This window comes from Pinus tabuliformis, chromosome 3_2, assembly GCF_031772625.1.
Source record: "Pinus tabuliformis cultivar Carrire ecotype Pingquan chromosome 3_2, CPIR1, whole genome shotgun sequence".
NCBI classification, from domain to species: domain Eukaryota; kingdom Viridiplantae; phylum Streptophyta; class Pinopsida; order Pinales; family Pinaceae; genus Pinus; species Pinus tabuliformis.
This window is the reverse complement of record NC_142302.1, coordinates 477060233-477076631: the sequence shown is the minus strand read 5'-3', so window position 1 is coordinate 477076631 and position 16399 is coordinate 477060233. Positions and strand designations below refer to the sequence as shown.

General features: G+C 37.0%; 1 protein-coding gene across 7 annotated transcripts; it reads left to right on the top strand.

Moving 5' to 3' along the window:
• The first annotated feature begins 9572 nt into the window (after positions 1-9572).
• On the top strand, positions 9573-14086 carry LOC149181366 (pentatricopeptide repeat-containing protein At3g26782, mitochondrial-like). 7 transcript variants are annotated; one of them, XM_089416590.1, is made up of 4 exons: positions 9573-12528; positions 12646-12721; positions 12874-12965; positions 13078-14084. In XM_089416590.1, exon 1 carries the CDS (start codon positions 9892-9894, stop codon positions 12160-12162), a length of 2271 nt encoding a protein of 756 aa, XP_089272716.1. In that variant the 5' UTR covers positions 9573-9891; the 3' UTR covers positions 12163-12528; positions 12646-12721; positions 12874-12965; positions 13078-14084. The 7 variants fall into 7 exon arrangements, with proteins under 7 accessions (XP_089272716.1, XP_089272717.1, XP_089272714.1 ...); XM_089416591.1 differs by having other exon boundaries at positions 9573-11098; positions 11267-12528; positions 12646-14086; XM_089416588.1 differs by having other exon boundaries at positions 12874-14084.
• Positions 14087-16399: the final 2313 nt, after the last annotated feature.

Here is a 16399-nt window from a genome sequence, read left to right as displayed (position 1 = left end):
TCGATCAATTTCAGAGCATCTCATCAAGTGGAAGAACTTACCCGCTGAAGATTCCACATGGGAGGACAAGAATTTTATACAGAAGCATCAAGAACTACTCAAGCGTTGAGGACAACGCTTTTTGAAGGAGAGGGGCATGTTAGGCCCCTATACTACTAGTGTAACCCCTTATTGTTATTAGTACAACCCACTTATTATATTGATTTACCCATGTAGTGCCCATATTGTTACTATTGTGCCCCATAGAAGCCCACTATTGTTATTATTGTGCCCTTACATTATTATTGTTATGTCGGCTCTGATTATGTTATGACCCCTTAGACTCCTATATATAGAAAGGAGGTCCTTTCATTTGTATAATCCAAGAATTGTTCATTTATGTAATGTAAAGGAGGTTGCCCCCTCGAAGAGGCTAAATTCTAAGGCGTTGATCTATCTTTTCTATCTTTTCTTGAGCTGGTTTCATAACATGTATTACCACTGCAAAATTTAACAGAGAAGGGATTTCGAATCTCGTAAGGCGTCTATAACAAGGATTGAAGGAAGCGCATTTTCAGCAGAGATTTAGGCCATGTGGGTTTTCAGCAAACCTACACTTGGGTATGAGATTGGGTTTGCATCATCCCCATTGTCATTAATGAGATAATCTTCCATTAATGCATGCAAACCTCTAGGTACCATAAAAATATCTAACTTTAACCCCAAATAATGTGTTGAAGTCGATGGGGAAAAGTTTGCCAAAAGGAGGGCCTTAATGGATCCCCCAAAATCTAATGTGAGATTAAACACAATGATTTGAAGAATACAAGGTAGGGCCAACAATTGTATGCAAAATTTTATTGTGGACAAGCCTTCCAACAACCTAGTTTCCGGGTAAGTCCATGTCTAGTTATGCCAACAAGATGATTTTCATAACCAGACTAATTATTTTACTTTACTCTCTCTCTCTCTCTCTCTCTCTCTCTCTCTCTCTCTCTCTCTCTCGCACACACACACACACATCAAAAATTGGGAAAAAGACTCAAGTATAGGTGGAAAAGGGAGAAGAAGAATCCCTGCTTACTATCTCTATTTTTTAATTGTTGTAAGAATTGCAAACAAACTTCTCCTTCAACATAGGTATATGATACAATCTCAATCGATGACCATTAACCACAAAAGAAACATGATCCTCATTAATTGTCTTAATTCTTATTGAGCCCTTATTGAAGGCATTATTAACCTCCTAAGGCCATAACCAACATGTAATGAGCTTACCCTTGAATTTTTTGAATCTAGAGTCAAAGAGGAGAGCCTAGTCACTAGGTTTAAAGTGCTTCTTTCTAATAAAATTTTGTGCCACATGGCTCGTAGCTCTTGAAAAAGAATGATATGTTGAATGGAATTCTTTCAAATTTCATCCAACTCGACATTTGAAATTCGATGGGAAGGAGAACTTGTTTTCCATACACTAGTTCATATGGTGTAAATCCTGTGATATTTCTCCACGTAGTTCTATAGGCCAAAGTGCCTTCGGAAGTTTGTTTGCCCAATCTTATGATGAAACTATATTGTCTTGGTCAGAATGGATTCCAACACCTTTTTTATGGACTCGAATTGTCTATTGGCCTATAGATGGTATGGAGAATATTTATGATGCTTTATATGGTATTGTTGGGTAATGGACTGCACCAACTTTGACATGAACTATGCTCCCTAATATGTATGATTTCCATTGGGACATTAAAATGGGTAAAAATATCTTCAAAAATAAAATATACTATTGATTATTCATTAATTGATAAAGATATTTTGCTTCTACCCATTCAGTGACATAGTCTATACAAACTAAAATATACATTTTCTTTCGTGACATGGGAGAGATTGGCCCTACAAAATCCAAGGACCATCTTTCAAAGGGCTTAATAAGCACTTGGAGTTGTAGGGGAACATTGTCAGTTCGCACTAGTTTTCCCATATGTTGGAAGCAGTCGCAACTACTAACATATTTTTTTGCATCTTTGAAGTGTGTTAGCTAGTAGCACTCTTGATGGAGTACCTTGTAAGTGGTCCTCTTATAAAAAAAATGGCCCCCACACAGTTCATCGTGGAAATCTTGCAAGATATTGACATCTCGTACTTTTGTACACATCTCTTGATAATTAGGTTTGGCCCAGTACGAAAGAGGTCTCCCCCAATCCAGAATAGGTAGTGCTAAGATTGATAATTTGTTGTTTTTCTCGTGAGGAGAGGCGTTGAGGAAAATTTCTTATGGCCAAGTAATTGGATATATCTACGAACCAAAGAGTATTAGTAAAGACAACAAATTAATGTTAATAAGGAGAACTATAATCTACATGACTAATCTCTTCATCATTATGAATCCTAGAGAGAAACTATGCAACTGAGATTTCTTTTCTTGGTCTATCTATAATAGTGATGTTAAACTCCTATAATAATAGCAACCATCTAGTAATCCTACCATTAGCAACGTATGTATTCATTAAAAATTTAATGGCGGAATGATCAGTATGTATAAAGACTTCATAACCTGTTATGTAATGTTTAAATTTCTTTATAGCATGCACAATAACCAAAAATTCTTTTTCAATGATAGTGTAATTAAGCTTAGCTAGTGTGAGGTTTTTTCTTATGAAATAAATAATGTAAGAAAATTGATTCTCTTTTTGTCTTAAGACAACTTCGAGGATCATGTTCGAAGCATATACAAAAATATGGAAAGGAAGGGACCAATTTGGTTCCCTAAGCATTGGTGTCATAGATAACTTTTCCTTCAAAGCTTTGAAAGCATTTTGACAATGTAAGTCCTAGGAAAAATACACATCCTTAGCAAGTAATTTGTACACAAGTGCAACTATTTTCATAAAAAAATTAATTAACTTCTGTAATAGATAACATAACCCAACAAACTTCTTACCTCTTTTTCTGAATGTGGTGTTGGAAGGTCCATCATGACTTTAATTTTGGCTAGATCAACTTTGATACATGCACAAGAAATGTGATGTCTGAGAACTATCCCCTCTATTAATAACATTTTACACTTTACATTAATTAAAGTGAGGTTAGTTTCTCTACATTGAATCAAACCTTTTGGAGGCTATCTAATGCTTCTTTAAGAGTATCACCATAGACAAAAAAATCGTTCATATACATTTCTACACATTCATGAATTATATCATAAATGATACCTAATACTTATCATTGGAAAGTGGTGGGGCATTACACAAACTAAATGGTAGGACTCTTTACCTGATAAAGTATCCAATACCTTCCCAATAAATGGCAGTGGAAAGTAGTCTTTCAAGGTTTCTTTGTTCAAATCTAGTAATCAATGCAAACCCTCCATTTGCCACTTTTTTTAGGTACAATCACAACTGGAAAAACCCACCTACTATCATATATTGGGTGTATAAAGTTGACATTTAATAAATTCTGTAATTCTTCTATTACAATGTCTTTCAAATCAGGTTCACGTGGCATTGTGGATGCCTAATGGGTTTAGTGTTCTCCTGAAGGTAAATATGATGTAGCTAGGTGTAAAGGTGCATGCATGTCTTGGAATTCCCATGCAAATGCACTAGATGGTTCTTACATTACATGAATTAATTGTTCCTGTTTATTTTGGCCAAGCTTCATATTGATGTTTAGAGATTTTCCTAGAATTAGTTCAATAGGAATGTTGCAAGAATTTGAACTTTCTTTAAAAACCAATACAAGAAAAGATGATTAGTTTGCTAGATCACAATTTAATTGAAAATATCTGCTAAGAATATGATCATATATAAGAGATGATTCAAAATATTGAACACACTTTGAGGTAGCGAGAAATTGATTCAAGAAGTTGTTTTTCGTTTGTTCTTTTAATCCCCTAGATTGTTTGATGGTTAAAAGGGTTGTGTAATTTCTTTATTTTCATAAGGATCCACTACCCATAATGAATCTTCTACTATAGGATTTGTTGGTGTGTATAGGATAAGTTTCTCCATGGAAATTCCATTGTACATTGTCATCTCTTTGGATCTACAACCACTAAAAGCATCATATATAGCTAACCAAGGCCTCCCAAGGATTAAGGGGTGCCCATTCATGGTAATATTTGGTTGAATGACCAATAAATCCATTGGGTACTCCAATGAATCCAAGATCATAATGACATCATCTGAAATTCCAGTAGACTTGATTCAAGATCTATCAACAAGTTCAAGCATTGTGGGTGTAGGTCAGAAACTATCCAATTGCAACATTTCCATACTCGTGATAGCAATAATGTTTATTATAGCCCCTAAGGTAATTTCAAAGTATTTTCTATAGGAAAATTGTTGATGAAAACAATGACTACAAAGTTTTAAGGTTAATATACTTTTCCATCAAAGTTTTTCTCTACAATAATTCAACTAGTTGACCTACAAACTGAACTATGGTTTTTTTTTCATTTTCTTCCAGGTTTTTTGATGCATAACTCCCTAATGGTTTTTGCATAAATGGATACATCTTTTATGGATTGCAATAGGGGAATTTTTATGAAGACATTTTTCAATTCTACTTCGAGATCAAATTCAGGTTGGACAATTTTTTTTTCTATGGCCAACTATTCTGGTTAGGGAGGAGTTTTGGGTGCTTGAGGTTGCTATGAATGTGAAGTGGAAGATGTTTTTTTAGTGGGAATAATCATATCCTCAAGCTGGTCATCATTAGTTATTTGGTTAGGAGTTACATGCCCTTTAAGTTCTTCTTCAATTACAATGGTAGAATCTTTTTGTTTAAGGAGTTTCCTCGATCTCGGATGTATATCTTGCAATGGTATAGGATTGACCAGATAGTTTGGAAAGTTATGCAATTTATAATTGAAGATAGGTTGAGCTGGTATGTTATTAGGACTTGGGACCAACTGCATAGGTAATTGCATTGGTTTAAGAGGGTTTTGATTTGCAGTCAGTTGTGGTAATTGAGGAATGACTAGATGAGGTGAACTCATTTGTGCTTGCATAGGCGGGTATGGTTATGGAATCAATGAGTAATACCTTGGATACTAAGGGTAGACTAAATAAGGCATTGGTATATGTTGTGGGGGGGGAATTCCCATAACTATTTAATCACCAACTTTGTTTCCAAGGTTGATTGTGAGTAAGTTGTTAGGGCCATTTAGGCTGCCAAGGCATCCTAGTGTTCCATTGTTGAGGATTACATGACCGAAAAATTGTGACGAGGAATCCAGTAGCATACCTTGTACACATGGTTGTCAAGGATTCTTTTGTGCAGCTTGAAAAGATGGTTCAATTGTTTCATTGCCTCCCTTATAAATAGCTCGAAGGCATGAGAGAGAGGGGCAACTTTCCGTGTCATGATTACCTACACAAATACCCCCCCTATAGCAGATTTAGTGACCTTGGAAAGAGTATCCCTTGTCCCCTTGCCAATTTTAACTCTACTATGTGAATATTTCTTGCATAATTCATAATTTTTTACAAATGGGAAATGAGAAATGTCACCAAAACCCATAGGATTAAGCATATCTATGTACTCTTCTTGTATTCCCTTCAGAAAAATGGTTTTGATTATATCCTCATTCAATGTACTATGTTTATTATTTTGGAGATTGTAAAAGAATATCTTGATGTAGTCCTTAAGACTTTCCTCTTCCTCTTGCTACATCATAAAAATATGCAATTGTTGTCAGAAAAGTTAGAAAATATATAATGGATAGTTAAGTACACATGTAAAAAGTGTTCTTTCTTACAAGAAAACTAAAATAAGAAAAACATTATTTATTCATAAAATCTATAAAGGAAGATGGAACAATCTATTCTAAAAGTAAAAGGAGATTTAAAACTTTCAAAATACAAGTTCATATGAGTAGATATCCATTGTAGATTAGGTATTGACATCACCGTAACATAATATATTTATACCATCTCATATATATTAGTCATTAATATTATGAAACTAGTAAAAGGTAAAATAAATATACATCATATACCATGTTAATTTATTTTCTTCCTATGTGGTTCATGGACCTAAGAGATTGGTGACCGTTACGTCCACGAAATATTTGTACCAAGTAGATCCACCCAAGGGGATCACTTCTTGCTAGCTCAACCATAGAGCTTGACCCCAAGGGTGTTGAGAGAATTGAACCTGTGACCTCTCAATAACAAAGGAGATTTAATAACATGGACTCAACCAATTGAGCTAACCCTCAGGGCTCATATACTATGTTAATAATAAGTATATATAATATTATTTTTTCTTAAGAAACAATCATAATTTTATTCAACCGAAGAAAAATGGACAAAATTACATTCTAAATAGGCACGAAGGCATTTGAACATATCAACCTTGCAACTGATTCACATTATAAAGAAAGACTAAAAACAAAATACATAAAAACATTTTCGGGCTAAGTGTGATAGAACTCACTTAACTTTCCCTTTTTTCCTTTCCTCTTTTCCACCTTTTGCTAGTCCACTTGGTTTGCACTGATTGAGACTATTGCCAGTTGATTTTTGTCCATATGTGAGGGAACTTCTTTGTCCGAGTCCGAGCTTTCAAATACATGGATCTCTTTATGCCTCTTGAGTCCTTTTCTATGGGTAATCCCCATTTCTTCTACTCTGGAACTATGATCTTTGTTGCATCTAGCCTCTTTTGGGTGATTTCCGTTGATTCAAATTTGTTCCCTTCACCACCATTTGATTGGCTGCTAGGTTGATTTTGTACTTATGGAATTTGGTGATTTTCCTTTAGCGTTTCTTCATCATCTTCTTCATTGGTTGGAAATTCCCATCCCTTTTGTTTTGGGACTTGCCTCCTTTTCTTTTTGGTGCCTTTTTTGCTCGAGGACTGGAATTTTGTAGATATCTTATTTGAAAACAAGTTTGGCATTTGAAAACTGTATTCTCATAGTCTAATACCTATGTTGATTGAAAGTCTTCATATTTATAAGAAGACAATGTAGAGACCTTTACTAAGGTCAAACTTGACACATATCCTAGCATAAGTAAAAATACCTTTTGATGTTCTATCTAGATCTATTTTTGTGAATTTTCCCATGATATTCCCTATGTCCTCTAAGACCTGATGATGCTAGAAAAGAAGGGGGAGGTTTGGTAGCCTTACCCATATCGAAATCATTGTTACCACCATATTTGTTGCATCAAAACCTGGAAACCATGGGGTCACAAAAAGCCCAACTCTACCCTAGAACTATGGCCCTTCATTAAGGACTTTTTCCATATCTTGTTGTGTCTCAAATTGTACTATGAAATAGCCTTTGGAGCACAAATATAGATCACATTTTGTTTCCCAATAAGAGTACAACCATTTATATAAGTCTTCTGGTTTTAGCCAGAAACCATTAAACTGACAAATTTGTTGGATGTGGAGCTTGATTATCTACCTGATTATGAGGTCTTGTTTTAGTCATGTTTGGATCCCAATCCCTGATGCGGGATGGGGGCGAGGAGGAGGGGGGAAGGGGGGTGTGGGGGGGGATTGCCCCCCACTATTGTTTCCTAGGGGGTCTAGTGAAAGGGGGAGATTGCATGTTTGGAGCCCCCCGTGGTGGGGGTTCGGGGGTGCGCCCTTGGAGCTAAAAATAGATGAAAAAATTGCATTGTAAAATATTGTAATTTCGTAGTCAATCTGGGTCGTTCATTAGGATAATCTGACGATAGAAGTTATGTTTAATTTAAGGTTTTTGGCAACCCCTCAGTTTATATGAGGGAATTTTATTGCGGATGTGTGTTATTATTCAACATGAGAAAGAGAGAGGAGACTATATGAGAGCGAATAGGAAATTACGGTGGATATGTTGTAGGTTGTTTCTTTTCATTTTGCTGGATAATATAAAAGGAAGGACTCATTGTTTCACAGTGGATGTAGCCCAAATTGGGTGAACCATGTATATATGTGTCTCTCTTGTTCTATGCATTTCTATATTTTTGTTTCCGCAATATTTTGTGTATTTCATTGCTTCGTTAATTAATTTCTAATAAAATTAAAGTAGTGTTTTGAAGATCATCAAAATGAGTTTTTACCTCTTTGGATATGACTTCCATAACAAGTATTTTGTATGTTTTCTCAACAATGTAAGGACATGGCAAATTTTATGATTCTTCCCTTTGAGTTCATCTTGAAAGACATGGATCCATTAGGGTTCCGTGGTTGTATTGAGATTTCTAAAGGTTGAAGATCCTGCCCACAACCTTAGATTCAAGATGATGATTGAGTGCTTTTCCACTCCATAATATTTCAACAAAAACGAGTCTTGTAACACTTTTCCTTCATATTCCAAAACTTGAAATACAATTAGTATACCCAATTTAGCAATGAATGGAAAATCTCCCCCTGAAACTTTTGATAAAAATCTAAAACTTTTCCTTCCTCTCTTGTCTCAACACCAGATATGACAAGGAAAAACCAAGATGTTAACCCATGGATGTCATTTCTTTGCATCCCACGACAACCCTATAACCCCGTCCATTACAAGCTCTACGAGAGAAGCGGGGTCAAACCTCCACAATTTCGTGAAATATCTAAACCCATAGCTTTGTCTTTGACAATACCTGCGGTAGAAAAAAGGAGGCGGCACAAATCCGGTCGCACAAGATAGATATCTCCTAGATTTATGAAAGAATAAAGCATATATATGTCTGGAAGGAATTCACTGGGCGAAAATTTCAACAAATGATTGGATATGGGCCTGTCATAAGTAAGCCCCTCCGCCTCCATCCGAAAACCCGATTGGCATATTGTCTGCACACATACAATCAATTCACTTTTACAATAAAATTTTATTTCATTTCACCAAGAATGATATAAAAACAAGGGCTACATGGTAAAATAATAAAGATAAAAATTCAACTAATAAAACACTTTATTGTTAACTTTCATCATTAAAAATTAATAAATATGATTAACTTATATTGTTTATTCTAACATATATACACTTTAATATATGTTTATTTTTTATTATATATTTGTGTGTTATTTTTTTATTAATATAAATAATTTTGTATAATTAAATTTATTAAAATATGTTTTTAATATAATAATACATAGAATTTTTTGGGATATTTTTTATCAAAGAGAAATTGGGTGAGAAATTAAACTAATGACTCCACATTAAAAAATGAATTGAATTAGTAACTTGATATTAAAAAATACTTTAACAAAACGCTCAATAACCCTCTATCCAAAATCCTATTGACAAATACAAATTTAATATTTTAAATTAACAAATATGAATCAATTGTAAATATATACAATCAAAATATAACTAATATAAAATCAACCATAAATCCTAACCTGACTAATACAAAATCAATAATAAATTAATTGCTATAATACAAAATCAATAATAAATAAAAAAGACTAATAATGTATTAAAAAAGATAACATAAATAAAAAAAAATTCAAATCATAGATTTTTTAATGGTGTATAATTTTCTTTAATTAATTTAATAAATTAAAAAAAAAACCTATCTTTTTATAATTTTTATTTAAAAAATCTTAATTTTACTTTTTAAAAATTTGATTATTCTACATATCGTTAATTTAAAAAAGAAAAAAGATTCACAGATTACCATGATCCGCCACTGCTGCAAACAGAGAATAATCTTTGAATAACTTCTCAAGGAGCACCCAACTTCAAGAAAGGATTAACCTTACGATGAAAAGACTTGAGGTTGAGAATCCCTTACTGAAACTAGTAGATGTTGAGAATGTCCAGTGGATGTTGAGATGAAAAGATTTGAGGTTGAGAATGTTGAGATTTGAGGTAGATGTTGAGATGAAAAGATTCTGCAAAGGAGACAAATTTCTACCACCTCGTCAAGGATTTCCAGTGGATGTTGAAACCAGAACCAGTGTTGCCGATTATAAGATTATGCAATGGCAGCTATGGCTATGGCTGTGCATATGCCTTTGGCTTTGGGACATGATCATTCCGACTTGTACACAAGCGGACCAAGATCAGGAACGATGGTTACTGCACCACCTTGTGAAAGTATCAGACTAGGAGGACGAGGAAAGAGAAAGCCAAACTTATATGGCGTGAGCCTGGAGAAGGAACAGGGTGTAAGCAGAGTGAATGAAAATGAAGACGAAGTTAAGTTTCCAGGGAAGTTAGAAAGGTACGCATATTTGCTAGAGGCCAGTGGCAGCAACAGGGATCTCTTACAAGGTAAGCAATTGCACGCCCACATACTTATTAATGGACTAGGACATAGCCCGTACTTAGTAACCAAGCTTGTGAGCATGTATACCCTCTGTGGCAGCCTGCCAGATGCACATTTAGTTTTTCACAAAATCCCAGAGCGGAAACGCAAGGTAATATCATGGAATATTATGATTAGAGAGTATACCAATGCCGGCCTGTGCGAGGATGCCCTTTGTTTATTTTTACAAATGACTAGGGCAGGCCTACATCCCAGCAATTACACCTTTCCTAGTGTACTTAAGTCTTGTGCTGGATTATCAGCTCTGCAACATGGCAAGGAGATCCATAATTACATTATTAAAAAGGGTTACGAGGTGGATGTTTTTGTGGGTAGTGCTCTGGTAGATATGTATTCAAAATGTGGTAACATAGAGTATGCACGGCATGTGTTTGACAGAATGTCTGAACGAAACTCTGTATTATATACATCCATGGTTTCAGGTTATGAGCAGAATGGACAAGCCAATGAGGCCTTGGAGCTGTTTCGGCAATCGCAACAACGAGGTTTGAAGCCTGTCTTATACATGGTGGTAACCATTCTTCTCGTATGTTCTTACTTGGCAGCTCTGCAAATGGGTAAGGAAGTCCATGGTTATTTAATAAGGCATGCCTTCCAGTGGGATGTTTATGTAGGAAGTGCTTTAATAAATCTGTATTCCAACTGTGGGAAAACAGAGATTGCATATCTCGTATTTGGGCAAATGCCTGAGAGAAGTGTGGTTTTGTGGAATGCAATGATCAGAGCATGTTTTCAGAATGGGTACACTAATGATGCCCTGAAACATTTTCATAAGATGCAATTGGCAGGTGTAAAACCCAACTCAACTACCATCTTGAGTATTCTCCCCACATTTTCCGACTTGGCAGCTCTACAAAAGGGTAAAGAGATCCACAATTACATACTTAGAAATGGATTTGATTCCGACATTTCTGTTCAGACTGCTGTCATAGACATGTATGCAAAGTGTGGAAGTATAGAGTTAGCATGGCAAGTCTTTGATAAGATGTCTCAAGCTAATGTGGTCTCATGGACTGCAATGATTGCAGGCTATGGTATGCATGGGTATGGTGAGGATGCTCTCCGACTTTTTAACCGAATGCAAGAGGAGGGCATGAAGCCAGACCATGTCACTTTTGTTGCAGTACTATTTGCTTGCAGTCATGCAGGCTTAGTGGATGAAGGCTTGCAATACTTTGAATACATGAAACATGTTTACCATATCACACCTCAGATGGAACACTACGGATGCATGGTTGACCTTCTTTGCCGCACCGGGCAATTATATGAAGCGCAAAATTTCATTAAAAATATGCATTTAAAACCTGATGCTGGTATATGGGCAGCCTTGCTTAATGGATGTTTAATCCATCGCAACTTGGAGCTAGGAGAGTATGTGGCAGCACGACTCCTTGAAGTAGAGCCCAGAGATGCTGGAAATTATGTTCTATTGTCAAATGTCTATGCTGCAGTTGGCAGGTGGGATGATGCAGTAAAGATAAGAATGATGATGAAAGACAATGGCTTGAAAAGGATGCCAGGATGCAGTTGGATCGAAGTCAACAACAAGGTTCATGCATTTCTTGCTGGAGACAGATCAGATACACAATCTCAAAAAATTTATGCCACATTGATGAGTTTGCATCTGCATATGGAAGAGGCAGGGTATATACCAGGCACAAGCTTTGTAATGCATGATGTAGAGGAGGAGGAAAAGGAATACATCCTGTGTGGCCACAGTGAAAAGTTGGCCGTTGCTTTTGGAATTATTAGTACCTGCCCTGGGACACCTATCCGGATCACCAAAAACCTTCGTGTTTGTGGTGACTGCCATAATGCCACAAAGTTTATCTCCAAGATTGTTGGGCGAAAAATAATTGTCAGGGATGCAAACCGTTTCCACCATTTTAATGCTGGGATCTGTTCTTGTGGGGATTATTGGTAATCGGATTGAAATGATCTTAACACACTAGTTTGGAAAAATCCCTTTCACATTCTAGAGCTTTGCCTTAGTAGCGCATGACTGGGTGTCACATTTCATTATGGGATAGTGTTTACTTCGAGTTTCTGAAGTTTGGGAATTTGTAATGAGACAGTTTAAGAGATGTTGAGCTGTATTTGCTAAAGAATGTGCAAAGCATTGCAGTTGATGTTATCGTTATATCTAGTCAAGAATCATAAATGCTTTGGCTGTTCATATTTGGGGTGCTCTTGACAAAGTCTCGAATATAAAACAAGAACAGATTCTCATTCTCTCTTGAACCTCAGCTGCAATAGTTCTTTTGGCCAGCAAAGTCTGTGAAAAGAGCAGGTGGGTAAATGCGCAGAAGTAGTACTTCCAAAACTTATTGATCTGGTTTTCTTTTCGCAGTATGCTTCACATATCATGTCTGATAAGAAGCTTACTTTTGACTGGTTGTTGATGCAGCACAAACTGTTTCACTGATAGCTGCAACCTTAATGTCACTTGCTGAACACATTGGTGCATTTTATTCTCTCTCAAGGTCTGTAGGTGCCTCACCTCCCATTCATTTGGATTTGAAACTTTATTGGATGGGATGTTTGTAACTGTATATGAGTCCACATTACCAGTTGGGAATGTTAAACTTGTGGGAGTGACATGAGCTGGGTGCTCATGTAAATAATGTCAACTCAGGTTGGAGAATCATGTTAATGGAGTTCAGGACAACAAACTTTGATCATCACAAGAATACTGTGAACTTTTATCATTTAAAATCATTAAAAAAGGTGTGGTATTATTTTCCTGGCATAACTGAGAAAAGACAACAGTGTTTACAGATTGTGCTAATTGTCTGATTGCTTTGACTAATAGTAAACTCAACAAAGACGTTGGTTTCAGGGCAAATGCATCCCTTCGCTTCTGTGCTCTAAATGCTGCAGATGGAAAACTTGGTGCTTCTCCAAAGAACAAGGAAAGGGAAAATTGCAAAAGCCAGTGTTGTCATCCACTGCTGCTGTAAAGGATGGAAAGCTAGTCAGTCCAACATTTTGCCTGTAAAATTGATCATTTGTATTTGTGGTTCCTTTAATTGACAGGGATTGCTTGAACTTATGTTTGACCTTAGGTTGGATATCAGAAAAAATGCTTTTGAAACATTTCGGTACCATGAACATCTGTCCTCACATGCCTTATGAGAGCATTTATATATGTCTTTCTTTTTACCTTATGTGATTTTGTTCAACATGCAGTTAATCCCCCCAGACAGAGGGTACATGAGGATGATTTGGGATATGAACTCAATGATACAAAAGAAGAGGCTTAGCCTTATGTAACATGCATATTACGACTTATAGAATGAATTTATGAAACCATTTATGGTTTTAATGCAAAAAGCAGCTCTGAAGACATTAAAGAACCAACCATTCGATGTGTTTGTCAGTTGGTTTTAATTGCAAGGTGCTTCTGATAGTGGTAGGGTTTATGATATTCTTCTCTGGTCTTGGCAAATTTGGGGCAATTTTTGCCCCTATTTCAGCACCCATTGTAGCTACCTTGTATTGTCTCCTCTATGTTTATGTCGCTGGCGTTGGGCTCAGTTTCCTGCATTTTTCCAACATAAGTACCACAGGACAGAGTTCATAATGGCGGTTCTCTCTTTTTTTGGGTTGGTTGCTATCACATTGCTTCATTGAATTTATGGTTGCCTCTGGGGCATGCTGGTTCAATGACGTTGCCAACATGATTTTCTCATTGCCATCAACAATTATTGGTGTCATAGCATTGTTCTTGGAAAAGACTCTGTATATAAAAGAGAACACCGCAAGGAATGATAGCGGATGGCATTGGTGGGAAATGCCTTAAAGAGCCAAATTCAATGACAACAGTTAAATTATGACATTCTCCCTAATTTTTTAGATTCTCGAATCAAGGAGGATAATTATCCCTCCCACAATATCTCTCAAATAGTTAATATAACTAATATTTAACTGGTTTGAATTGTCCTCACTTATAAACTTTGCCCGGAAGACGGTTTCCTTCACTGGAGCAATAGCTCTTTCCTTATTCCATTACAAAATAAAAAGATGTTGATAATTTCTCTGGATTCATTTGAAAGTACTCCGACTCCTAGTTTCTAACAGTATTTTGCCTCTTTCATAAATAGACAGCTTAACCCTTGGGCAGGTTTTTGTATTTGTGGCACTAACTCTGAAGAAATGTAAAATGATGATAAGCTTGAAGGAGCCCTTGAACATAACAGAGATCAGGTATTATAGGCTACAGAGCTTTTACTTTCTTTTGAATTGACTGCAGATTAATGAATACTTTTGGGTTGATTCTCTGGGTTAATCTGATGTTTTATTTATAACTGATGACAAGCTAATTTCAGTTGCCAAGGAGTTACACTGATTTGAAAATCATTTATTAGTCTTTATCGTGATGCACACGTTTACATTCCTTGGATGCGGGATGCTAGAGCTATGATTTTCTTTTCCTTGGGTTCTTTAGTCTTTTAACACTGCAGTGCAAAACTCATTAAATTACACAATATTAATCTGCCCACAAACTTAATGAACTCAACTGATTCATTATAAGCCTAATATGTCCTGCTTGCATCCAGAGATCTTGTCATGCAAGGAATGAAATTCACGGATCTACATATTTCACAAGATCAGTGATCTATAAGTAATCCATTAAACCAAATAAAAAGAAAACACATCAATTTGCATGGGACAAATACTTGTCTTGAAAAGTTTTCTGGCAAAACATAATCAAGGCGAAATACATTGACAGTGCTGGTCTTGAGGCTTGGATTTTGGCTTGAGTGCCGGTGAAGAGCAAGACCTCTTTTGTGTGGCGCAGTTTGATGAAAGCGAGACATTGGATGTGCTGAACCTCAGGTGCGTTGTCGGCAGAGGTAGTCAGATCCTTGTTCCCACTCGCTATCTTTGCTCATCAGCCAACACCTCCATAGTCGAGGTCTTTTTTCTCTGGAGCACATTGGAGTGGCCATGCTTGGCGGCTTCCCACAACCCAGTGGTTGCGTGCTGATGATTTAGATTTGGAGCCAGCACTATACTTCGAGTGGGAAACCATCCGCTCTCACCTCATATAGGCTGGAATCAACCTTTGTGATAAGGAGGACAAGCTCACTTGGGGAGGTCTTTCTCAGGGAGGAGACATCCCCGCAAAAGCAGTATACGATTATATCTTTGCTCGGCCCCGGTTGGACCCCTTGGACACTTGGCTGGCCTGGATGTGGACGTGGGCGGTCCTTGCAAAGCTGAAATGCTTTATTTGGCTCCTGGTCTGCAACTGCATCCTTACTTGGGATAACCTGATCAAGAAAGGTTTTCAGGGCCCTAGCATATGCTTCCTCTGTAGATCTGATTTAGAAGACACTGCTCATTTGTTCCTGGTGTGTCCCTTTGCTCTAGCTGTCTGGGAGAATGTAACTTCCTTCCTCAAGATTAGCCAACTTTTGGACAGACAACCCATCATAGATTGCGGGGCTGGTGACTGGTCTACTAGACAATTGGAATTTAGAAGTCTCCCTCTATACATTTTCCGGGGAATTTGGTGCTGCAGGAATAAATCTATTTTTGAAAATCAGTCCCCAAATTTGCATGCTGCTACTGTCCGAATTGTGGACTACTTCATGGAGATTGGCCTTTGTAAAGCCAGTGGCACTAGGCGTCTTTGGGCACTTAAGTCCCTTGACAATGTCTACCCCATTAGTTTTTTAGACGATGCCTCAGTTGGTGGGGAGTGTGGATGTGGGGCGCTGATATCCCTTTGCCCTTCCCAAACTTACCAGTTCTTTGGGTCTGGGGGCATGGATTCCAATACTAGAGCTAAGGTTTTGGTCTTATGGGTGTCCTTAAATGTGCCTTGTGGCTTGCGGTGGACGAAATTGTAGTGGCAGGGATTCGAAAGTAACCATTGATTGGAACAAGGGAGAGCACTCTCTTGTTTTGCCGTCACTATCCCACTGGCTCTTGCAAATCCAAGCTATGAAGGAAGGATTTCTCTCCATTAATTTTTGTCACATCTTCCGAGAGCAGAATTCTCGGGCGCACCCGCTTTCCAAGCGGGGGATCTTTGTTCTACCTGGACATATCAGGTTCAAATGCCTTTATCAGGAATCAGTCACCAGCTCTGGATCCTTTGCTTTTCGCGTGATGGAAGGTTTTCTTTTTTTATTGCTTCCTGAGGCAAAAAG